At 41.7% G+C, this 26,894-nt stretch overlaps 1 protein-coding gene across 1 annotated transcript in view; it reads left to right on the top strand.

Annotated features, from left to right (window-relative positions):
- The window catches only part of tmeff2a (transmembrane protein with EGF-like and two follistatin-like domains 2a), a 93,400-nt gene that overhangs the window by 43,558 nt on the left and 22,948 nt on the right, over positions 1-26,894 (top strand). The window contains exon 4 of the mRNA XM_030081621.1: positions 3,994-4,020. Coding sequence (XP_029937481.1) covers positions 3,994-4,020 — 27 coding nt within the window. The remainder of the gene's footprint in view (positions 1-3,993; positions 4,021-26,894) is intronic.

The raw sequence follows: 26,894 nt of genomic DNA, 5'->3' as shown, positions 1-26,894 counted from the left end.
GTACCTTGCATTAGCAGGGTTAAAGTTTGTCATGTTTTATTTATTTATTTAGTTTTGATTTTGTGCCATTTTCCCGGGTACACTTATTTTTGTAGCTCAATATTGACTTTTCCATTGCGACAGTGACAATCTGTCAGATGAAGAAGCAAATTCACACTTCTTTTACAGCACTTTATTTCAGTTTGTATTACCTCCATGTCGCCCGCTGATAAGGAAATTCTGATCTAGACGTTGATAGCAGGCAGAGCTCTCAGCGATAAAGAGTCGCTGAAAGCTGATTAGCGCAGGATGGGACCACTTTTCTATCACATCAAGTGCTCGCCCTGCATAGTGAGGCCCAGTTAACCATTAGCCCGGCGAAGCAAAACAAACCAAGACACGTCCCCAGAGGAGAGAGTTAAGCCAAGGCAAGTGCTAACATGGCGCTTTCGTATTCAGTTCTCTTCTCACTTTGACAAGAGACTTGGGGGATGTTGCTAAAGGGGAAGGTGTGTGTGTGTGTGTGTGTGTGTGTGTGTGTGTGTGTGTGTCGGGGGGGTTAACTGACACATTGTTAAAATGTTGATGACATGTTTAATCACAATTTGGTGGGTCTGCAGTGCTGCGTTAGCACTCACAAGTGGCATGAGCCATATGTTTAGCTCAGTTCTTTAGTAACTTGACAGCTGAGTGAGAATATACAGCAACAGCAGGTATAAAACTGTATGACTTGTAGAGATTTACAGATGTCGCCTATATATATTTGTGTGTGTGTGTGTATAAATATATATATATATATATATATATATATATATATATATATATATACAACCACAAATGTCCAACAAAGAGATTTACATAGTGTTGCAGTTCAGTTTCATTGAATTAGGAAATAAACCCTCAATCCACCTCATGTTGCTGTTACAAATATTGAACAGAAATGTCTAAATATCTTAATTTACATAGCTCTGTCGGAGAGTGTGTGTATTTATTTGTTTGTGCAATTTTGCATTTTTGTAGTGTGTGTGTGTGTGTGTGTGTGTGTGTGTGTGTGTGTGTGTGTTCCTGCATGTGTATCGTGCATGTGTATCTGCAAGTGCATTTGCATTTATGAATGTGAGGAGCTGAATGTGTCTGTGCAGTGAATGAAGTTGTTAGATCCAGGCTACTGGTTTGTGTCACAGGCTGCGTGTCCTGGTATCAGATCGAAAAATGCACACAGTCACGGTAGCCCATTAAAACATGAACGTCACTTTTACAAGAGACCTGAACTGGGCTGGTACACTGTGCACACTGTGTAAGCATTACTGGACCCACCCGGTGCACTGAATCCAAACTTTAAGCCTTATTTACAGTCGAAAGCAGCTTCCAAAAGCATCCTCAATCTCAAGATTTGTGAGTGCTTATGTGTAGGTGGGCAGTGTGCGTGTGTGTATGTGTGTGTGTGTGTGCGCGTTTGTGCGTAATGCAACACTGCCTCAACTGTAAGCAGTAGACTAAGGTTAATAACATTTCAACTAAAAGCTTCTCCTTTCCTCTCCTAATCAATTGCACCCAAACTGAAAAAGAGACGCTTTATCTGTGACCATTTTTCGTCCTTGTCTCGGCTCTCTCCTCTTCTTGCCTCTTGCCATTATTTTCTTTTATCTTTGCATGATCGATTGAATTAATATAAATTGGATAAAAACATACCAACAAGCAAAGATGATTCTGGCTCCCACAGTGGCACTGTAACATCATATTTTTCTCTCCATAGTGAGCCTTTAGTTGGTAGGCAAGCGGGCAGAAAAATAAGTTCCGACTTATCTTGCTTCCCCTCTTGTTCTCTTTTCTAAAGCCCATCTTTCTCTCGTCAGACCTCTGCCCTTGTACAGCAGGGAGACGCTAAAGTGAAGGTTTTTATTGATCTCCCGTGAACTCCTCCAGACTTCAGCCTGATCCCCAAAGCTCACCCTTTTGATGAAACACTGAGCATTAAGTGTTGAACATTTTCCAAGGTCAATGAAAGTGTGCTACTTAGAGAGGAATCTTTATGCAGAAATGTAAAGCAGCCTTTTCTTTGGTCTATCTTCAAACCGTTTCCAGTGACTGTACATGTGTTACGTCAAGACCTGCTGCATTATCTTGGCTGTTTCCTGTTGTCCAACAGCCTTCAAACAAACAAGAGCTTAGTAGTTTGAGTCTTACGATGCTTGAGGACTGATTAGATAGGGGCAGCTGATCATTTCCCAGTGGATGTAATGTGTGTGTGCTGACATACTTTTTTCATACACGCTGTAAACCATACCTCTGAGCTCGTTGAAATACTATATGAAAACTTTTTTTTTTTTTTTTTTTAACCAGAGCACCACATAGGTTGGCTTTATCATCATTTAGATAAATTCAGGTTAACTGTCATGTTCATGGCTCTGAGATTTAAAATAGTCTAAAGAAATAATTTACAAAACCTATTTAGCTATATGAAACTGCCTGGATTCTATTGAGTAGAAGTGCACTGATAGTAATATTCACAACTGACATAAGTAGGTGGAGTGTCTGATCCAAGTGCTGATTCAAGTGGCACTTCATTAAGAGCCTTTCATGCCGCCCAGCACTGGCCTCCTATAAATCAATTAAACAAACAAGTTCATCATTTGCATTTATTTATGACTTTGATCGGGTGATGAACTGATCCCCGTATAAAAATCAGCAATCAAATAACAGATAAGGAGAATAAAAACACTACATAAGACTGTACATAAAATAGAAGAGGATATAGTTCTCTGGGTCTGAGTGAATTTGCCTTTTCGCAAGCAGCAGTTTCAGTCGGTTTTACCTACCAGTGCCAAGCCAGCTGGGATAAAACAATAGAATTTAAAGGTCAGAACTTTCAAATAAAAAAGCCTTTTGTGCAATACTAAGTACTGAGATAATGCAGATATCAAAATGTATTTAAGGAGGAATGTGTAATGAATGCCCTAAACAAAACAAAACAAAACAAAAAAAATATGACAGTGACAAATTTTACTTTCAAGTTGAGGGCATAATCACTTCACTTCTGGTTTGATTCGGGCTTGGTTCACCTTTTCTCCTCTGTCGCCACTGACAGAGACACCTTTAGCTTGGCACAGCTGCCAGCCTGCTTCACTGACCTCAAAGAAAAGCCAGCCATGTTTCTTCCCACCGGGACAGTATTATATCGTGCCAAAGCTCATGTCATTAAAGTATCAGTGTCAGGACTGCTTCATTTGCCGACCTAAGGCCGTTGAATGGGAGCTGTATCGGCTCCGACGCCGATAATACAGATGTTATTGGTGCATCTTTGCTTATAAACCCTTCCCACATGGGTATTCATATGGGGTTGAGCTATTATCCCTCCAGAGCCTGGTGGGACCCTACGTCTTTTCTCTGGCCCTGGGCATTTCGGCAGATTGCTTTGTGCCGGGGCTCGAGTTACCACAGTGCCTGCTCTTCTAAGTGCTCATCAGTATCCCTTTCACAGCCTTATCGTTAAACAATTCTGTAAGCTCGGTGTCTTGGAGGGAGCTTTACACGGATTCAGTGGGAAAGCTATGCAGAAGGAATTGCAAGCACGCAAACATATTGAACAGCCGGGAAACCGAGTGCGTTCCCACAATTCCACAGTGGAAAGGTTGGAGGGTTGTTATCATCTGTGGGGAGGTGCATGATGCAGTAGGCCTCAGGGTGCACTCTGTCTCGCTATCTCCCCCTCTCTCTCTCTCCCTATCTCTCTCTCCCTCTCCCTCTCTCGCTCCTTCCTTCCGTTTTTTTCTGCATTGTCTTTAGAGAAATCCCCTACGGTCTCTGCCTCACACACAAACACACCCACACGCATAGTAGCCATCAAATTTCTCTCTCATGCACACATGTGCTCACAAGCAGATATTCACAAGCCCACTTGTATGCAGACGGGCACTCAGTCACTTACATATGCAGACACACACATACATTCATTCAGCTCATCTGTGATTGCATGAGCCTCTGGTTAATAACTGTGTTTGCTCTCCTCCACAGATGCCGGCTCAGGATCAGGAGACGATGGTAAGATTACTCACCCTCCTCCTCCTCCTCCTCCCTCTCCTCCTCCTCTTCCTCCTCCTCCTCTCCCTCTGCATGCTCTGTTTCTTAATGTTGTGCTGCTGTGGCTGACTCTGTGCTCATTGTCTGCATCCACTCGAACAATGATTCATTTTGAAATATATGTGTGAAAACAGTAAGGTTGTACCGCCAGTGCACCCCTGCAATTCGTACTTATGACCAGCCAGGTGCAAAAAACACACATATAATAAGCAAACACTCATCGGCCAGTCACTTTTCACTGCAAACACTCATCAACAGAACATGCTGGCTCGTGCAGTTTTCCAGCAAATAACATACAGCATCAAATGCATTATGAGCCATCAGCTCAAATTGATTAATTCAACTAAGGCTCATTTGTTGTCCAGTTGGCAGATCCAGAATACAAACACAATTACTGTATATGTAGCCTTTTTTGTTGAACTCCCTCTGAGGTCAGTCTTGAGCATGCTCTCAAACAGTAGTACCAAGAAAATCTCTGTGTGAGGGGAAGGGAGGCAGCTCATTTTCTTCCCTTGTCTTCACTTAGGATCATGCAACAATCACGTCCAGCGTCGCCCTTGTCACACCTCTGGGAGAAAGGGTGCTTCACTCTCATTTATGCCCAAATGATGCTGTTATATGTGGTATTGTGCTGTTGAATATGGTGTTGTTACTATATCTTTGTCTTTGTACACTGTCGTTTCTGGTTTCTGTGTCTGCTGGCATTTGCATTTGTCTATTGTTGTCTGGGTGGCTGACAGATTATTACCTTGAGCTCATTTTTTATTATTTTATTTATTTATTTATTTTTACATTGCTCTTAGCCATTGTCTAACATGCACTGTATTAGTTGGAACATATTTTTGTATAGTGTTAATGTTTCTGTTAGGGTTTGGGCTGTTTTCTGGTTAGCTAGCCTGAGGCTACAGAACCCAAGGATGCAGCATTTATTCAAAACCGTCTCACTGAAACATGGTTAATGCAGTAACTGTTTTATATTATGGTAGCGTACTATTATTGTCATGTGGCAGGGCTATTCAATTACAAATTTAATTGAGCCAGACTTTAAAACCAGGAAATGTAGATGGACCAGACATTTTCAGCAGCCTATCAAAAAACATATAGCTTTTGGCAGCAACAAATTTTAAAATGATGCAAATGAATGTAGTAAAAGATAGAAAAGTTTACTCTTTAATGTTTCACTTTCTGAACCAGGCACATCACATAGAGCAGAAACAGATTTTTTTTTTTTTTTTAAAGCACTAATTTGCACTCAGTATAGAAGTATTACACCCAGGCATGCATTGTGAGTTTTACATTTCAGGGTTGACAAAGACATAATTTCAGTGCTACTTGTGACTGTCAATAGCCAGATGTTTTGAAAAGATACTAGGTGTGGTCAGAATTGCATCACATGAAGAAACGATTTGTGAAAGATGTCTTGTCTTGTTTGGCCAAATGTGTGTCTCATACTGGTTTTGCTTCCGGACTGCTTACAGATTTTAGACCAGTGCTGTAAGTATGTAGGTTACACAATAGCATTGCTATTGGAAAATATTTTTATAAAGTAATATTACAATTAAAATGTCAAAATTGATATTAACATAGGCTGTCTAATAGAAGCTGGCTGGGCTACTCGTAAGTTGTTTCAGGGCCAGATGGGGCCCATGGTGGTAACTACTCATATCCCTTATAGCTGATACTGTGGAGCCCAGTCTCACTATTGGACAGCCATTCAAAAGGAGCCTTTGATTTAAGTGACATAGACAAACAGAATCTACAATACACTAGACAAAGATATAGCAACCGCACAATACCAGTTTGCAACGGCATAATTTGGCACAAAGGGAGCTGTCTGTCTCTTTGGAGGTGTATGTGCGTTCATGTATATGCGTACATCTTTGTATATATATGTGTGTGTGTTTGTATCTGTCTGCATTTGTGTAAATCCTCATGCACATGCTCCTGCATCCATATGACTGTTACCAGGTGAAAATCTTAAAATGTCAGATTTTCAGAAACTCATAAACCTAAGCCTTGCTTTCAGTGTGACGGCCGTGCATACAGTATTTTGAGTTAATGTAATTGGTTCTGAAAAGGTTTCATAATCCCAAGGGCTGTAGAATTTACTCAAGCTTGTGTCATCCTTCCATTTAAATTAAAACATGAAAATCATCGAAGTTGGATTTGGAGTGTGTGTGTGTGTGTGTGTGTGTGCATGCGTTGTGAGAATTTAGGACACAATTAACACAAACTGGAGTTGTTGGAGGAGTGCCATCATTTACAGTTTCTGAGTAAGTGCAAAGTGTGTGTGTGTGTGTGTGTGCGCGCGTGCGTGCGTGCGTGCGTGCGTGCATGTGTGCGTGTGGGAGGGGAAGCTATGTGTGTCATTATATGAGATGGAAGCGAAATTAGAGCTGTCACTGACTTAATATGATGCCACAGATGTGGTTATGATTTTCCAGAAATTAGTTTGTACAAAAGAATCATGAAATACTTCTGATAATGCTCCATCCAGCTAAGACTCTAATTGGTTGGCTAATTCACTAACGAGACCCAGCTCTAATGTAAAGCTGGAAAGCACACAGCTGATTGGCCAGCTCACCTGTTAGTGCACATTTGAATTTGTGTGTACATTTACGCTCCTCCGTCTCTATCTGTGTGCCTTTGTGTTTACCCACGCAGTTTCTTCATTAACTCTCATGCATTGAGCATCACCAAACATCTATAAAAGAGATTTGAAAAGAGATTAGTCCCCCGAAACAGACAGCGAACAGACGAGAGTAGCGGAAATGAAACTGGTCGGTAGGTTAACCAGAGGAGGAGGGGGACAAAATATGGCCGCAGGAGAAGAGGAAAATAGATAACAGAACAGAGGAAACAGACCGCGAGTAAAGGAGAGTAGATAGTGAGGAGAAATGTGGATAAGGAAGAACAAAATGAAATATTTCCATATACATTCTCAAAGCACAATAATGAAAATAGTTGAGCGTGTTGAATTTAAAGTTGTTTGTAGAGGATCCCGTGGCTCAGCAGGCTAATATCGCGAACCTGTGACATTGTGGGTTCAAATATGGCTCGTGAGCGTAGATGCACGTCATTCACTGTTTGTGCCCTCTTTTTTTAGCATGAAAAAGTCCATAAAAAGGAGCGAAGGGTGGCAGAACTAGCAGAAGTGATGAAGACATGTCGTGGAGCGAAATGAAGAAGGAGCTGAGCAGCACGGCATCATTAAAAGCCTTAAAAATAGACTGCGCACCTTTCAAAACAAGGCAGAAAGGTTCCCCGTGAATCTCCTCGTGAAAGCTCACCTTGGATGCCAGTTTAAAGTGGCTCGAGAACTGTCCTTATTCTCAAATGTGAAACTGTCGAATAAATTCAATGAATTGATCATTCAGGGGGAAGAGAGACAATTAAGGAAGAATAGCTTTGGGGTAGAGAATGGATGGGGCGATGGAGGGAAAGAGGAGGGCAAGGGCAGGAAGAGGAGAAACACGAACGCACCCTGTACAGATAGAATCACACCGGAGGTAGAAATAGATGGAAAGATAGTAGAGCAAAGGAAAGGAGGAGGGGTGCAGGCACAAGAGGAAGAGGAGAAAAGCTGCTGGCATTTTACGAGCAGAGGAGAAGGTTAAAGATAGCGGCTGTAAAAGGTGGGCTCTGCTTCTATTGAGGGACCAGCAGCGGAGAGCCCTCCCAGTAAAAATCAAATGTCTTTTAATGGCCAATGATAAATCTACACACATAGGCCTCTGGTCATATCAGACCTGGGCAGATGCCAATATGGTATGGGGCTGGTATCGATGCCTCTGTGTGTGTCTGCGTGTCTGATGTGTGTGTGTGTGTATTGTTTTTGTCCTTTTTATCTGATAAGTACGAACACAAGTCAGCTGTGGATGGAGTTGCCCTCGGGGCATCAATCTGGTCACATGGCCCCCTTAGTCAGAATCAGACGTTTGTCCAAATCAAATTGTACAGTGGAGAAATCAAATTGCACCCACAAGATCTTGGGAGGACAAGGAGAGACCGAAGCCTTGAACCTAAATGATGTCTGCAGTGCTTGTGCCACACTCACAGTGCATTTCCAAAAAAAAAAAAAAAACACTACACATGCAAAAGTCACTGAACATGTGTAAAATACAGAAAATGCAGTCTATTTTTATCTAGTCATTTAAATTATCCACTGTCCTCTTGGAAATACCCCTATTTATTTTAATGTTTATGCTTTTACTGTGAATTTTTAGACAATGTAATGGTGTACTATTGCAGGAAGAAGGCACCGACTCACTGATAAGTTTTGTGCTTATTCCCTTTTTTGTCAGTTGAGTCTAAATGGTCAGTTGCATACTTTAACTTTAAACTATTAATATCTCATTGTAGAGTAAAAATCTTCTAATACACCGAAGTAACACCTAAAAACAGAACTGAAACACAGGTTAGGAAGCAGTAAGAAACTCCTGCCCCAAGCCCCAAAGTCAGTGATGCAAACTCTGTCATGGACAGGCGACCGGTGGTGTCAAGGTGACCGAATTCCCCTGTCGTTTAACTCTTATCTAAATGAAGTGCTTTGTCAAGGTCGAAACAATGTCTCGTAACTTATTAGAGCCATCGCCTTTCTGTTTGAATGGTAAAAAAACGAACCCATTACGAGCACCGGGAGCGGGTCGAGAGCGATGTGATAGTCTGTGGCGTAATTATCAGCGCTGATAGGGCAAACTGCTAAGTCTCTCTCTCTTCTCTGTCACTCTGTCATTCCCTTGATCAGATTTACTTTCTCTCATTATTTATGCCATTCTTTTAGGGTGAGACGTTGTTGATTGCACGATAATTCTTCATTACCATACAATCTCGCCTCTTTTATTCCCTGATTGTTTGTATCATCATTTTCCTACAGGTGGGAACAGTAATATGTTCTGTGTTTGCGTGTGCGCTCATCTTTTTGTTAGTGTGTGCATGCACTGTGCCCTATCACTAGCGTTACACATTCAATTTTGTGTGTGAATGTCGACTAATGAAGGGATAAACACTGCACTTCATTTAATTGAAATACCATAGCTTGATTGGAGTAATTAATCAAATGATCATTCCAAACCCACAGCACTATAGATTTGCAGGCACTTCATTAATTTGAATTAGGTGTGAGGCTCCGCTGCTGAGCAATTATGAATTCAATATCAATTGATTGCCCATGGTCAATATGTGGCAACACGCAATAATGCCTGCTTTTAAAAAGTCTCGCTGAATATTGAGTAGAGGTGTGGATGTTTCTCGATTCTACGATGCATCGCAATGTGGACGTGGAAGATTCTGCAGATCAATGCAGTGACAGAATGTAATCATGGATCACACTGCAGCGATCAGCGCCTTTAGGCACACCCAACAGTCTACAGGGACTATCTTTGCCGGTGTTTCAAGCCAAAATGGCGCACATCTGCTCACCAATGGAAGAGGCTCATTCCATCCTGAAATAAATTGTTGATTAACTTGCCAACCCCTGGCAATGAGCTAAAAAGTCTGTAATTCATCGTTCACACATTATAGAGAATCAAATTATTCGCCAACTCCATCCTCCACTCCACCAACACTCCATCAAATCACCTGGCTCCCCAGCTAGCTACTCCCTGGAACCAACAGCAGCACACAGGATGGACTACAGGAGGTGAAGCTGGAGAGTCACGAAGACTAACTATTAGGCACAAGAGGGCTCACTTGGGTTTATTTTTGTTGGTCAATTTTTTGTATTTTTATTTGCTTCCTGGGATCCCGAAAAGGACTTTCTTTATTTGATTGTTTGTTTGTTTTTGAGATAAAGACTCATTCATCGGTAATTGAACTGTGGGTTTCTTGTTAAGCACTGACTGTATAATACAACGAAGTGGACAAACTCTTGTGATTTTTGTGTTTCTTGCTGTTCTTGCTAGTGCCTTTTGAGATACTTGGTTGTTGGTGATTGTTGCACTCTGACTGGCACCCAGGCTCTTAGTCAAACCGTTTCAACAGAGATAATGATATTGAAAAGATGCAGCTTTTTATATCATAAACTGTTTTAGTCTAATTTTTGAAAACACTTTCTAAATAAAAAGGGAGTTCGGGACGCTTCTGGGCATCAGCCGTTGGGCAGTGGGTGTGTAGGCCCCAGCCAATGACGGAATGCAGTGCCAGATTGATAGCACGGCAATAGAAAGCTATGAAAATGGTGCCAAAAAAAGGAAATGTAGTGAGGCAAAACACCAAGTGGACGAAACTCATTCCACAAGAACGGTGAATCTGGGGTCAGCTTTCACCTCCTGGCGAGCACTGAAGGAGAGGGTGAGGATGAAGAGTGACACGGAGTTGACCTGGTTTTTGTTGGAAGGAATGGACATTCCATTGCCATCCTAGGAAACAAAAACTCTGCTGCTGAAAACTTGGTAAGCCTAGCTGGGGAAGAGGGGCCAACTTTGAATGTTGTGTTTACAAAGTAATCAGGACAGCATTCTGCAATTACATGTCCAGAATTACAGATTTTAACCATCACTCCTCAGTGAACTGCCTCCTTGGCAGAAGTCTGCACTGTGCTGAGAGCACTTCAGTGTTTTCCACACATATGTTTTACTTTGGTGCGCCGCAAAAGTATATTAACAGCCACCCAAGTAGAATTCGACCCGTTCAGGGTTTCCAGTTAATGTATTACACTGTAATTTCTAGCACTGCAGTGTCACACCATGTCACCAGCACTTTTGTTTGGCCACACTAGCCGGCTTTCCACTGTCGCGCCAAACACAGGCATGCTAGTGCATGCCAAAAGGAGTTGCAATTCGATTGTCACTTCCGGTGTTTGACGGTGCCTCGGTGGGGCTGTAGGGGCCAGTTTCCAGGTGTTAATGGCCCACCTATGGGCAGACAGGGCTACCCGAGGTCTGAGGCGGAGTTAAGGGCTTATCTGGCAGAAAACCTTGTGGAAAAATAATGGAGAAAAGAAAAATGGAGAACAGCTGGCAGCACTGGTCAAACAAGGACATTAGGGCTCTGCTCACTATCAGAGGATACTGTCCAACATCAAATTGATAGTGTTTGCTGAGATGAGAAGCCTCTATTGACACACATCTTAAACATGTTATTAGTAGGGCTGGGTATCAAAATTCGATGCCTTTATGGTACCTTAAATGCCTCACTGTCACAGAGTATTGGACAAAGGAAGCGTTGGTTTCGATCATTTCGATACTTCATTAACCACAGGGCGCCTCCACTCACAGCTCACCTGCTGTTGTGAAAATGGAATCGCAGTGAAAAAAAAAAAATCCGAGACACAAGTTGCGTTTTTTGGTCGAGTTCATAAGAGACACACCTGGAGAAGACAGTCGACAGAGCAGACACGCAGGGAGAGAGACAGGAGGGGCAAGCCGGTGTGTGTGCGCAGTGAGAGACCGAGAAGTATAGGTGTGTGTGTGTGTGTGTTTGTGTGTGTGTGTAAGAGAAAGAACTGAAGGGAACAACAAGGTGCGCAGGTTAAAATAGTTTGAGTAAAAACACTGAAGTGGAGAATTAACTAGAAGAAATACTAGAAATAGACTGAAGTATTCTTTCCACCACCCTCCCCTCCACAGCTGCAGTGTCATTCTGTGGGAAACATTGCATTTTCTAGTTAAATATCTAGTTATTATTATTATTATTATTATTATTATTATTATAGATTCCCTGTGTGTTTTTTTTTTTCTTAAGTCTATTCACATTGATATAGGCTAATAAAAGTAACATTAATTTTGTAAGAAAGTGAAAATATTGAACAGTAAAAGGCTTGTTATGCCAAAATAAATTTAAATGTTATTATTTGAAGGACTGGCCCCCCTTAATTCTGGGCCTTGGCCAAATGTAATTGATGAGCCGTGGTCAAAATGGTGCTCACTTAAGTTGACCCTGGCACTTTTGATTATTGCAGCTTTAAGAAAAACAGGAATAGAACGTCCTTCCTTACAATTAATAGAATAGAACACAGTAGAACAGTGTGGGCTACTTTCTTCTTGCCTCTGCCTTCATTATAATGAGGGTGAGCTTTAACTGAAATAGCCTGCTGACCCATGGTTCCCTTGGTGATTGTCTCAGCCGTCCTGTTCTGCTTCTGCAGCCTCCACAATGGCGACCCACTGCCCCAGTCACACTCCTATTGCCATGGTAACCAGGTTAGAGGTTTAGGGAAGTGAGTAATCTAATCTTCCCACTTTGTGGTGTAGCGATAAGGCTTGCCACTGCCAGCCCACCTGTGTGTGTGTGTGTGTATGTGTGTGTCCTCTTCTACGGTGCATGTCTCTCTCCCTCTCTCTCTCTCTCTCTCACACTCTCCCTCTCTCCCACACACACAGACCCACACACACACACATGCGTGCGCACACACCCAGAGCCTATCAAGCCAATATGTTACACCCTAATAGGCAGGTGGATGCTGAAGGGCAGATAGCCACCCAGCCCCGTATGAAACTGTTGAAAAGTCTGAGCCTCACTGAAGTTGACATTATACACCAGCATCCACACAGCCCAACAGGCTGAGCGCTTGCTGTTCTTCTTTAGCGGCGTCTGACTTTACACAGCAAAGAATACTCACACACATCCGCACCTGGGAGCTGCGAGCTGTGTTTCATTACAAGAAAACAAGGTAATTGCAGAAAAATAAAAGCGAGAAAATGGATCCAGCCAATCCACCCGAGCCACGGGTCTAAATTGTGGGCGATTGAAAAGATGTTGGTCTGCGTAGCTCAGGGGTTTAAAGCATGACACACACACACACACAGCTAAGGTATTTCAATCCCAATGGGGCTATGGGAAAAAATTGCTGTGTTCACTGCTACAAAATCACTCTGAATAAAAAATCTACTAAATGGTGTCCATTATGGGTTTGGTTTATACGTAGAAATGAAGCTGATGTTTGTGCAACAAAGACAGAGGGCATATAGTCACTGCACCGGTGAATACGCTGCATACTAGAGCAGTGCCAATGCTCACAGAAAACAGCACATGTGAAAATAGAGAGGCAGCACAAAAAGTTTATTATGATGTATATCAAAGCAGACGGTGTCGTTGAGCAGATTCATCTCACTGTCTCGCTGAGTATACGTTCAGACAGTGCGCATGCTACAGGCTTGGCTTGATAGGCTTTTATTTTGGCACGGGGATAACGTCGTAATCTGGACTGAGAGGGATAGGATCTGCAAATGAGATGAAAGCAAAGTCCTTCGTCTGCCCACTTTCACTCTCACCCCCTCTCCCTCACTAACCTCTGCTGCTCCTGCTTTTCCTCCGCTTCTCCACAGGACCTTGTCCAATCAAATATCTCTGAAATTATTACTGAAATTGCAGTGACCGATGGGTTGTGTGTGTGTGTCGATGTGTGTGTGCACAGCAGGTTCTCTAGATGAGATGAGCTGGGTGGGTGGTTAGATGAGGAGGGAATGCAGACAGTATTGGGTGTGTGGCGGGAATGTGAGTGGCGGGTGGCAGCCGCTGCGTGTCAGAGCTATCAGCGGAGCCGGGTGAAAAGGAGGATGGAGGCTGATGAGAAGAGAGGGGTCACCTCTAGGCCAGCTCTCGCTCTCCCTAGCATCGGGGATTTTCTTTTTTCTTTTTTTGTCATCCTGAAATAATGGAATTGGACTGAGAGGCAGGATGTGCAGAATCGGGGCTCACGGAACGGGAGGGACGGACGGATATTGGGATAGAGCGATGGGAGGATTGAACTTTTTTTCTCTGTAATGGCAGGATTAGACCAGGATTAGCCAGGGGGACAGGAGAGTCAGGTGGCCATACTGGAAGAAGCCATTTGAGCAGCGTTGTGAGTGTGTAAGTTCGTGGGTTTGTGTGTATTTGCCGCAGCTGGGTCATAAAATTGGTGCTGCTTCTGTGAACTGCAACTCTGATAATCTGCAGCAGACAGTCAGCAGTTGTAAACTTTCACAGACAATGCCGGCCAAGAAAAGTTCTGAACTCATTCACATTCATCCTGTGAAAACCTGTATAAAGAAATAGGTTGTATCTCAAGAAACCTCCTGGACATACCAGCACACACGTGCACAGTCAGTTGTATTTAGCCATCACTGCTGTACACATTCATACAGAATACTGACAAAGTAGTAAAGATTATACTCAGTGACATAGATAGATATATCCCGGATAAATGAAGGCTCATAATCCTTCATGCACCATAAGTGGAGAAACCCACTCACCCTGTGGCCCTTCCTGGGAATCCAGGTCATGCCACCTTATGTAAGCCTGATAAAAAACATTTGTCGAACTACCACACAAGTCCTGCCTCAGCCTCATTTGTCTACTACCATTATTTTTAGCAGGCCCAGCTCATTCAAAACATGATTAATTTTCAGTTACCATGGTGATTTGCTTCTGGGAATTTTCTCCTTTTGCTAACTAGTGGCTGCGAGCTCGATTGATGTCCCTTTTAGAAATTCTACTTGCCTAGATCATTTTCCACAAGTTGCAGCTTGGTCAAGTCCCAGATTTCTGTAATCACGCCAGCTGTCATTTCCTTTGTCACAAGCGAGCCAGCGCAGCTCATTAGAGACTGTGTTTGTCTGGAGGATGCTAGCGAAGCAATTTCAGCCACAGCCTCACAGAGATATGCTGGCCTCAATGCCAGGTAAGTAGGAAGGAAGAGAGAGAAAAGAAAAGAAAAGAAAGAAAGAAAGAAAGAAAGAAAGAAAGAAAGAAAGAAAGAAAGAAAGAAAGAAAGAAAGAAAGAAAGAAAAATTCAACTCACAAAATACTCAAGCATCATCATTCATGCTGTATTACTTGCACATTATCACTGATAATAACAATAACAATGACAGTGTTAAGAATTGCAACCCTAAGTGGTTTACAGGAGAAACAATAGAAAAGAATAATAATCTAAAAAGTAGCATTAAGCCGTTAGTCCCAAGCTTTAAAAGCATAAAACAAGTATATTTAGGGCTTTGGACCCCAAATACAAAAAGCTATTTATACCCCTTCATTTGTGAGTGCATTGGGATAGATTCTGTGTGATCTGGTGAGGTTTCTAATCTGCTGTGATCTCCCCTTTCCCCTTGGATCCTGACACAGCTGGGCTGAATGGGTATTCTCTTGTGGCACTCAAACCGCCCAAAAAACTGCATGTAAAAATCTCAACATCAGCAGGTCTTTACAAAAACAATGACACGGAGACTGAGCATAATCCACAGGCTCTGGCCGACAAGACTTTGTAGGAACTATCACAGGGAAACATGAGCAAATTGAATCTGTCCACTTCTGATTTGTACTAGTTTGGCCTGGACAGATAACGTCCCACACCAGATGAGTACATCAACAAAGACTACTGACTCAACGGATCAATAAAGACAATAAACAAGATAAAACAGTTAATCCAGCACACTGTCATTGTCACATAAAATAAAAAACTGATTCGATTATATAGGTATAATTTCAGATTTTTGCCTATAAATCTGCACAGACAAACAAACAGAATCCAGAAATAATAATTAAATAAATAAAAAACCTTGGTGTGAGGGAAAATTCAAGCAACAGCTGCCAAATTGGAGCTATTTGTTGCTGTAATTTTGTCCCCTTAGATTTCCCCCATTGTCTCTGTGGCTTCATAACAACACTCACATGAACACAGCCTCAGTAGGGTATGGATTCTCATAAACCGAGGTGCTTCTTTCCGATTCTTGTTATCAACAGTGCAAATGAGCTTTCCACTCGCTCTCTGGAGACCTTCGGCAGTGTTGTGCTCCATATGTAAACATCTGAAGGCTGTTTATTTGTGGGTTTAAAGACCATCTCAGGAGGAGCAGGCAAATCCCTAGCGGCACCGGAGAGGGGGAAACTCTGTATGCGTGTTAACGGCTTTGTGTTTTTTTTATGGTGAGGAGTAGGAGTTATATGTTATGCTTTGGGAATGCCCAGTGTGGCTAGCAGTTTGTTTACATCAGAGAAACAGATTATTGCAGGGACTGAAATGGTGCATTGGCAATGGACAGACAGTCAATGTGTTTGTTTACCTTCTGAAAGTGGATCTGTGAGAACAGTAGGGAAGTGAGCTCCGAATGAAATTGCCAAGTGGTGAAGTGAGGACTTTGAGAAAAAAACAAAAAAGATTTGACTTGGTGTTTCAGCAAAAGCCTCCAAATATTAGACTCATTTTCCTAATATTGAGTTGCCTCCCTTTTGCACAAACAACGTCTTATCTCAAGGCTTACAATTCCTGGCCCGTTTCTCTCTCTTCATTATTCTCCTCTTTGTGAATAAAATGGATTTAATGCAATCAATAAGCCATGATATTGTTTATTTCATATGAATTTATTTAGTCAAGCTCTCAGAAAGTGCTCCCAGTAGTTTGCAGATTCACTGGAAAACTTTCTTTCTCATGTTTTAGAGGCATTTTAAAGGAAAATTCCAACCTCTTATACTCTCATACAGTAATACATCATCATGTTATGATGTGTAGTGTATCACAGCACTCATTTTGTGATGAAATTGTGTGGCTTATGTTTTTGGGGGAACCTGCCTCGTCTACTTGTGTATGATTAATGACAGAGACCCTCCCACAGGAGGCAACAATCACTGGTCGAAAAACACAGGCTCTTTTGTTTGAATGGAGGTCTGTGGAGGTGATGCCCTTGTATGCTTGACAGTTTTTTTTTTTTTTTTTTTGTTTTGTTTTTTAGCAAATGGCTTGTGACATGATGAAATAACCTTGTTGCTGCTCATGCTGCTCAACATCTTCCTCATGATATGACCATCTCAGAGCAATCCATGATCAGTCCATTACCACATCAAGGACTGATATGATTGGTTTAAAACAGTGCACATGGTCTAACCGGGCATTACGCTTTTGCCAATACTGAAATTGTTTACCAATGCTGAGTCTCATATCTCTTCCCTATGGAGCATCTCTTTTAATGGTTTCCTAAATTATTTCAATACCCATAGACAACGGATCAGTGTTTACATGGGCAGGTGAGGTGAAGTGATGGCGTAGTATGAGCAAGACAGCAGCTTATTCTAGTTCCTCTTAATTCAACATGTGGTTGTTTTCACATTTTTCATTATTGAAGCCACAGTTGTTAGACAAATTTACATTTCTGACTCTTTTTATGATGGTTTTCTCCCTATATCTACAGTATGTATCTATTTCTTTTTCTATTTCTTTATCAATCTGTATTTACGAAATCCACTTATATATTTGTATTAAGTGATTTTGCCAGACTAAATGCCTCTGGCAAGAGCTTACTTGAGTGTCTGGTCCTCCCGAATTGGTTTTGAATGCAGCTCATGACCTTTGTTGCATGGTATCCTCCCTCTCTCTCATCCCTCCTGTCACTCTCAACTATGTATGCAGTAAATGTGAGCTGGTGCATTGTGGTAAATGCACCAGTATTGAAAAAGAAATGTGCTGCCTTCCTCGCTTTTATTTATTTATTTATTTATTTGTTTGTTTGTTTGTTTGTTTGTTTGTTTGTTTTTTAGTTTTTGTTTTTGGGAAAGCAGAAATAATACGTAGTTGCGCCCCTGAACACAAAGGCAGGTGAGCTGGACTGAATTTGAGTTGAAAGGTGAAAGCTCCTGCACACTGTCCACTGCATTTACAATTAAATTGCTTTTATAAAGAAAGACATTTTTGTTTAAAGACTCTCCCCAGACATATTTAAAGAAACAGCAAGCACCATCTCACTCTGGATGGAATGATCAGATTTGGTGGATGGAATGCATGTATTGTAACTTTACTAAATATTTTTAACAATATTAGATTTATAATGGACTACAGAGACAGCAAAGTCAAATTTTTGGATATGGGGTTCATAAAAAACAAGTATATTCTATCTATGGCATTATTGTGAGAACACTGGAAAATACAACCTAAGATTCACACGCTGTAGATTTACATTAATTTGTCAACAAAATGAAGTAAGAGAAGATTTCTGTTGAGTTTCATTACCACATACTCATCACATTCATCAGATCAGTTGCTCAGCATAGTTTAAAATCTGGCTTTGAACAGGAGAGCGCAATACAAAAGAATGACCGTGACTACCTGTTGGCTGGGCATTTTAAGGATGCCAAGCTTTGCATTTCATTTCTTTGCCTCTGTGGCATTGAAAAGGTCCATCTTCCATGCAGAGGGGTTAATCATAACCAACCATTTAAAAGCCACAAGGCCTTTTGGAGATTTACCCTGCAGAGCCCGTTTTCCCAAAGCATCTATGACTCGCTTAAGGTGAATGTGGTAATAAAATATTCTGGTTTGAATGTAGATTTGAATGTAGCCCCTATGTCGTGCATTTCTACATCACTGTGCAGTTTTGTCGTTGCATTTGACTGTATTAGTTTAGACTGCATGTTTAATTCCTTTCTTCCCCAGCCTTTCTTACTTTGGGACTATTTTGAGGAGCTTCTTCTTTCAAGGTCTAACCAGGTTTATTCAAAGAAGGAATCATCTTGAATAACTTGCGATTTACAGTTTACATTATTCATTATTAATATGTATGTGTGTGAGACTTTCTGGTAGAGATGTTGGCAATGTTGAAATTGGTATTCACAATGCCTTTAGTGCATCTTGTGTTTCTAATTTGCCAGATATAAACACTGGCATGTGCGTCATGAGGCTTTAAAATGACTTGTTCCTGTATTTGAAGATCATCCAAGCAATGTGTTTATATCAAAGCAGTGTTCCTTATAAAATCGGTAAGCTGCAAGTGAAGGGGGCAGTGAGTGGGAGCTTATTCCTTTCCATTGTTTCTGGCAAAGGCAAAAACTTTTGCATTGCTTTAGATGTTAAGTAATATGGCTCAGCTCTCTTTGCAGAAGTCCAAGGGCTTGTGTACAGAGGCTGTGCTCGGCTTGGTTTGATTAGGTCTTCAGGGACTGGTTTTAGTCTGGTGTTTGTGTGAAACACTGGTTCAAGGTTACCAGGGGCACGGGCGGAGCTGGCTCATTTGCTTCCCTAGGCGAGATGACACATTGCCCCCCCATCCCCCAAAATAAATAAAAGTTCCACCCACACTCAAAAAGAGCACGGCCAAGTAGTTTCATCAGATAGCCTTCTGACTGTGGAGTCTCAATCTCTAATGTATCTCAGTTTTCTGCTGGATAGATTATGACCGTCGACTGTCTACCTCATTTCTGCACAGAACTGAAGACATTAGGGTTGCAGAGGACATTAACAATTTATCTCACAATATCTCATTTGGAAAATTATACAAAGGACCAAAACATAAACCAGTTGAAAATGGTTGGACACTGATAAACACTAACTAGTGTAAAAAAAAAAAAAAGAGAGAGAGAGAGAGAGAGAGAGAGAGAATGAGAGAGAAAGAGAGCTCTTGTCACACAGTGTACAGAGAGGGAGCGTGCAGTGCACCCTTAACCATTCACTGCCCCTGGAGTTTGACTTTATCATGTATATGGAAAACCACTGCTGATGATCATTCACTGATGAGCACTTTTTTTAAATTCTGGGTTCAGTTTTGGCACCCCCCCTCAGGATGGCGCCTTAGGCAGCCACTTATGTTATCCATAGGAAGCACCCTGCCTGACCAGGGGGATTGACATTCAGTGGCAGATCAAGGCGAGGTCGGGGCTTTTCTCATCGGGGAAATGGAGTAGATTCCCCTCTGAGTGCATTTCTGAATTAGTTTTTAAGGGGATTGAGTGGGTTGTTTTTATGATCGTTTTCATGGTGAAACAAAGAAAAAGAAAAGTAGATTATAAAAAAAGGAGAGAAAAGAAAAAGTGGATTACATAAATCATATGCAGTGGTGACTGTAGAAATTGTAGCTCTGATATCTTTCATTTTTTCAATTTGAATTCTTTTAGGTACAGTGCAGGAATCTGTGCAATCAGAGTGATGGCAGGAGCCCAACACTACCTCCTGTTTCCCCATTTCCCTCTCTTCCCCCTCATATTCTCCGTGAGACCAGCAGCCCCATCCGCCATAACTATCTCTTTAGCCTCTCTGGTCCTCTACTGCACAGAGGATTAGCGATTAGCTGTTAGTGCTCTCTCCCACTCCCACCCCTGAGACCAAACCCTGCCACCACTCACCTGCCGTCCGGCCATACAAGGCTCCTCTCCAAAAGTAGGCAGTGTGAGATTGGCCCCTGCGGGCTAGTGGCAAGATTAGACGTGGCATGGTGTGGCTCAGCGGGCTGCCGGCTGGCGCCAGCAGGGTTTGGCACAGAGTGGTCACAGGCTGGAAGCTGACATTTCCTGAGATTTTCTGCCAGGGGCGCACAATGGAGCGAGGAGGTGACAGAGGAGGACAGAAGGGGTTCTACCGTGCCAAGATCACCATGGTCTGTGTTTGTTCAAGGAGAGGAGAGTCACCACATGGGGAATGAGTGCTTGGAGAAGGTATATGTGCAGGTGCACAAGTGAGATTGTGTACGCATTCAAATTCCTAATTACACCCGGTGTAATACAGGTGATTCAGGAGCATTAAAATGATTTAGAGCCATAAGAAGCCAAATGACAAGAGAGCATCTGAATCCTACCTGTCTACCTGTTGTCATTTACTGAAAGCCAATGATAAGCACAAAACCTTTTTCCAAGTAGCCTGCTGGAGTTGCTTCCTTCTGGCGAAAGGCCAAGGCGAAATGGTTCTGTGTCAGTGGCTCCTGTGAAAAAACTGGGATTGGTCCGCTTGGCCACTTTGTACTTCCTCCTCTGTGTTTCCATTTGATTTGCTCCCAGAGAAGATAACACAAACCTGGTGGGAGAGAAACAAGCTGAGGAGATGTGCTTAAATAATTAGTGATTAATCAGTCAGTTCATAAGATCAGCAGAAAATTGATTGATTGGCCAGTGGTGTTAATCATTTATCAAGTAAAAATGCCAACACATGCCGGTCACAGCTTTGAAAATGCTTTGAAAACTAATACCATAGGTTTTTTGGCTTCTGGTCAAGTTGAAAACATTGGTTAGGCTCTGATAACTTCAAGTATTTGTATTTTTCTGTCTAGACTGAACAATTAATTTATTAAAAAAAATCCATAGGCTAATTGAAAATGAAAATTATTGTTAATTGCAGCCGTGTTGAGGAGGTTTGTAAATATATTCATTTGCACAAGACTTCATCCCCAAATTTTAAAATACTTTCAGATATCATTTAATGAAAGGAAATATCCCAAAAATTTGTTTGGACGCTGAATGTGTCCGACAGTAGACACACTCTGTTTAAGAGAATCTAAATGTGATTACTTCCGATTTGCTTTGTTAGCATGGAATTAATAAGAGCTCGACCCTGTCGTCTAGCATTTTAGTGGTCTGTGCACAGACCCACCAACACAGAACTCTGAATGTTCACACCACCATAGACGACGACGGCGTAGCTGCGGCAACACTGCAACGCAGAACCACAAATCAGCCTCAACTGTTTGTGTTGAGTCTGCTATTTGCCTCAGAGTGTGAAAAAGCAGTGTTTTAGCTTCCCACCAGCCCATCTGCTCATAATACACAACCCCATGATAAGATTCGAGCCTGGACTGATGCCAGTATACTGTCCAAGCAAAGCGAATTCTAACTGCATCAATATGCCAGAAAGTGAAGAGGGGCATTTTGATCTGGAGGGACTATTTTAATTTGTTAAGGAGTGGATGTAGGAGATGTTTGAAATATCCCACTTAAGTAGGCTCAGGAGAGACTATGAAATACCCATCATCAGTGCCAGAGTACCCTAAAGCTGTGCATCAGGCTCTAAACCGTTCCAGGAGTACGTAATTGAACTTTTTATACTTATTAATTTATTTATTTTTTAGCAATATATGCACATATGTACTGGGCTGAGTTGTATTACATAACCCGCCTTTTATAAACGGATAATGTTTTTGCTCTCTTTTCCTTTCTTCTTTGAATGGCACATTACACTTACATGGCAAACAGACTGTTTATCAAATTATCCGAGACAATACAGTATCATGCATTTTTGTGTGTATATGTATCTGCATACAGAAACACACACACACACACTCTTCCTCTCCCCTCTTCTGCTTCCCTGTCGCTCTCTCTGGATGAAGGATGAAGAAAAAAAAGAGACACAGACAGGTTTAAGTGTTCCCCTGTGCCCAGCCCCCCTGATAAGGCTGTATGCTGCAGCATAGGGTCCTGGCAGGCCGCTGGCAACCCATGCAAGCCACCAGGAGACAGGATATTCTCCCCAGAATGAGCACTTGACGAGCAGCACCACACCAGAGTGCTCCGCAGGGACAGACGCATGCAGAAAAAGAGGCAAAGAGAGAGAAAGAGTAAGAGAGGATGTTTGCTGCTCCCTCTCAGCTCATTCTTGTGTGTTCCCCACAACGTGCAGGGGCTCGGAGAGTAAATATGCCGCGGGTTAGAGAGGCCTAACTGCTAGCGGAAGCGTGAGAGGGAAATTAATTGAATTTCCAATGAGCACGCTGATGCGAGATATGGATAGGAAATGTGGCGGGCTTGTGTTTGGCCCTGTGCACTGTGTGTATGAGAAAAACAATGGACTAATGGAGGGAAAGGGAGAAAAAGAGAAATAAATTTGGCAAGTAATGGCGATTAGTGGCATTTTGGTGCTTTGGAGATGCTATCTGTCACATGTTATAAAAGATTAAATAGACTTGAAATTAAGCAGAAACAAAGGCATGAATGATTCAGTGTGGTTGATAAAAATAGATCTGCTGTTTTCCAGCTTGATGGGCAGTGCATCTCGCTTAAGTGTTATGGGCCAGAACCATCGCTGTGTCATAATGCATTAGTGAAATCAAACTTAAAAGAAATGTGTGTCCTGTTTAGGAAAGAATAGCCTGCAGCACCCCCTCCCTCTGTTATGTAAAGTAACAAGAAAACAGCATTTTGACAATGTCTCACTTATATAATTTAATATATTTCTGGTTGAAAAAAGGATTCTGGGTTAGGACATAAAACAGGGAGGGACTGTTCAAAAGCAAGCAGGTTGTACCAGAATAAACTTGGAGAGAGAAAGGCAGTGAGGCCCATTCTGCACTTGGTGTTGTTAGTGAAGCAATCCACCTCAAAATGCATTTTGTTGTGTCATCTTGAGCTGTGAAAAATCCCAGATCATTCTATGGGAACACATTTAAAGTATCAGGATGCAACCAGGGAGTCTTAGGAGAAGGAGTTTTCAGAGGTGAGCTCCCACAATTGCATCACTGTTGCCATTCGTGTCACTTTCAAAGTTTAGCTGCAGGTGTTATATGAGGGCGGAGGTGGAGGAGAGTTGTTCAAAACTGTAGGACTGCCAGAAGTAGGAAGTAACCACTAAAAATAGAGAGTTTTCTCTGAAGGAAAAGTGATTTTGAACTAAAAATGTGTGAAAACAAGGCATTTTGGGGCAAATATGTGTGGGCTATGACATGAAAAATTTGCTGTGATTTTTGTGACTTGAATCACACCAAGAGTAGATGCACTCTATGTTTTAATTCATTGTTCAACTTCTATTAAAAAACAAACCAAAAAAAAATGGTTGTAGGATTGTTTCTTCATTTTGAGTAAGATACAGAGCCCTGAATCTGTGGCTGATCGCTGATTCAATTCGACTATCAGCCGAAATGTCATATGCATTAATAAATATGTGCAGTAATGTAAGACTAATTTTTTTTTTTTTTTTTTTTAAACGGGAATAAAGTAAACAACACAATTGCTTTAACATTATTTACTCTCAGTTGCAATAGTGTTTTCTTGGATTATCACCATTTTAGGTCTTTTTTAACACGTTTTTTTTAGACATTTAATACTGATTCAGGCAGAAGTCAGAGCATTTTAGTGTATTTATTTCTTTCAGCAGACTGATCCAGTTGATTCATAAATTCAACGCTGCAGTGAATGAATGCTATATCTAAATCTGAGTGGCTGTCAAAATCTCATCCAAAGTCACCAGTGTAAACAGTCAAGATGAGTATATACACACATATAGGGCAAACTCTGTCTCAAAAAAAAAAAAAGAAAGAAAGAAAATGGGGGTGTGGACTGCCCTCTTTCCTTGTAGAAAATAGAGCAACCTGTTTGTACATTCCCACTCTGCCTCTTTATCCTGCCACCTATCCGTAGTCGTCCAGCATCCAGTTAGCCAGTCACTGAGCCAGCCAAGCGAGTGGGGAACAGAAAGCAGAGTTTAATCCCCTCAAAGCTGGGAAAGATGAAGTTTTAAAGCCATAATTCCTCCTTTTAATCCATTCAGAAAGACTCTGACCCAGTTAGGGACGTTGTTCCTAGTCTCCTTACTAGCTGCATGGTCACTCACAGCGGCTGCTACCTGGCTGGAGCCACGCTGACTTACTCTGGGATTTGTGGCAGTCATTCAGAGGTCAGTGTGTTCTCATAGCGTGTTAGGCTTGAATTGGAATCAAACAGTGTGTTCAGCTTTCTTTCTTCTTCTTCTTTTTTTTTTTTTTTTTTTGCCTGTAAACTCATGGAAGAGGCATTCTGCATAATAAAAGGCAAACACCACATAATGACATGAACATTTTACATTTTAAGTAATTTGTGGACACTCTACAAAACGACTTGATTGATTGAATTCCCAGATCACCAGCCTAAGAAGCAACCAGTACTGAAGAGTATAGGGGTCAATGTTGCAGTGTTGGGTCAATAACAGCATATACTCTTGTTCCTTTGAATAGCCTTGTAATATAAGGTAAAGAATAAATAATAAATTTAAAAAAAAACATAACAAAGTTCACCTTTTCTACCCCACACCTGCATATAATCTCACATCCTTTATGTTATTCGGGGAGTTTTATTTTTTGCGAGCTGGTGATGTCTGACTTCCATCCCGAATCAAAACATTATGAATTCCCCAGGTTGTAAAGGCTGATTCTTGAGTCTTAAAAATAGATTATAAACGGGCGATGAGAAGCTTCGCTCTGTGGCGCCAAGCTGTAGGTTTGCGTGTGAGTCATCTCTTCAGCATGCATCAGCAGGTCTCATTCACGACTGATGGCTGTCATTTCTGATCGGGTCGTGCCAAAGCAGGAAAAGAAGTCAGCAATAAATCCTGTAGTGATGACATTAGGCGAGTCAGTCGTGTTAACGGATTTCAGCAGTCAAACATTAATCCTGTTTTTTTTTTTTTTCCTTTTTTTTTATTCCCTTTTTTTTTTTTTGTGTCCCTGTTTGCTCTGTGTCCCCATTCTCTGTCTTTTAAGAGTTTGGTTTGGTGGCTTTTATGTTGTTTTACTGTGTATTATGTTTTTTTGTGTTTCCCGGGCAATGCCTACCAAGCATTTTGATGGTATCATTATTTATATCACAGTCATTATTGCTCTGCGCCTCAGTCATTTTGTCATTTGCGTCACTGGAACAGCCGCCCTTGGCTCGCTTTTTTGGAGGAGGTCGGCTTCTCCTCATTGGACTTTGGGCTGACAAATGACTTTGTGAAAAAGCGATATGGTCTCCTGCAGAAAAAAAAAAGAAATAGAAATTGAATCTTGGCCTCTGACGGCAGTGTCATCTGTCATATTTTCAATATTGATGTCCATTATGTTTATGGATTATTTGGCTGCCTTCTATTCCTGTGCCCAGCTCGCTCTGTCAGATTGGCCACTTGGGGCAGCGGTCCGTTGATAATGTCATGCTGATTGATGGGTTTCATAGTTTAATTGTCAGCACGGGCTTCTTTTAATGGAGCTCCCGACACCAGTGACAGATTACAGCTCCAGTGGTTTTGAGTTGTTTAGGTTGCACTGTGATGTTACTGCAACTGTAGATTCTGTATCTCCCCCCGCAGGATATTATCAGCCGTTTGGCTTGTGTTTATTGCTTCCTGTATCACCTTCCATGGATCACATGTCAGTTTATGGGAAGTATATAAAGCCCCGGGCAACATTTGTCCCACCTGCCAATAGGCACGGCTTTGTTTTTGCTGGCTTTGTGTAATTGTTCTATAGCTTTTGTGTCTGCTTGACTACACATTGCTATTGAATGTTGAAGGTGTGTGTGCAGTATGATTTGTGTTTTGCCTTGTCCACAAAGTGTTTCGCTGTCCGTTTGCACTCTCTGAGCCGCTGCAACCAGGACACCTTCTCTATGTTTATTGTCCCTGTCCCTTATTTTCACTTTGTACCACGGCTGCCAAGAATACCAGAATGTGATTGGCTGGGTATGCTGTGCATTAAAACTGCACTGGGATACCTCAAACATAGGTCCACTTTAATCCACAGCTCTATATCAGTGCTCACCAGTGCGCTCAGCTTATTCAACCAAATCCCACCGTCTGAATAACTTTGGTAGCGTCTTTGTAGCTCGGCTGTTTTGGATGTTTGTCAGACCTGTATAAAAGTTGTGCAGGCAGTAAATCTTTTTTTTTTTTTTTTTCAGAGCATATCACTTCCTAAATTAATTAACTCCCCCTTGTTTAAAATGTCTGTCCAGTAGCCATGGTGTCAGCTCAAATATGCGGTCCGCAGTGTCCTGAATTTCAATATAGGGAATTCACGGACGAGGTGAAGCCAAAGAACATCACGACACAAAGCGGAGTGGGCACGATCAATTACGTGATTCTAATAATTTAATAACCATGACGTTACAGTGTTTGTGTTGGCTTACAGTGGAGGCTTAATGCTGGCGCGGTGCCAAAGGATGTTGTATTTAGACCTTTCCATAGCATTTTCAGTGCATCACTCGTATATCCTGCCTGTCAACTGTATATTCTCATACACAGCATAGGCAAAATCAGTTAGACATCATGCATATTTGAAACACATTGTGCTATTGCTCCTCGCCACCACTTTCTGACATTAATATTCATGAGTGACATTAAAATATACGCTTCCCTCTGGCATTTATTTCTTACCAACTTTACTGCTGAATGAATGCCCTTGGGACACAGGAGTACTTTTATTGTTTGGCTTGTTTTGAATGTTGCT

This window comes from Myripristis murdjan, chromosome 21 (genome assembly GCF_902150065.1).
Source record: "Myripristis murdjan chromosome 21, fMyrMur1.1, whole genome shotgun sequence".
In the NCBI taxonomy this organism is placed as follows: domain Eukaryota; kingdom Metazoa; phylum Chordata; class Actinopteri; order Holocentriformes; family Holocentridae; genus Myripristis; species Myripristis murdjan.
This window is presented reverse-complemented; position numbering and strand designations above follow the sequence as displayed.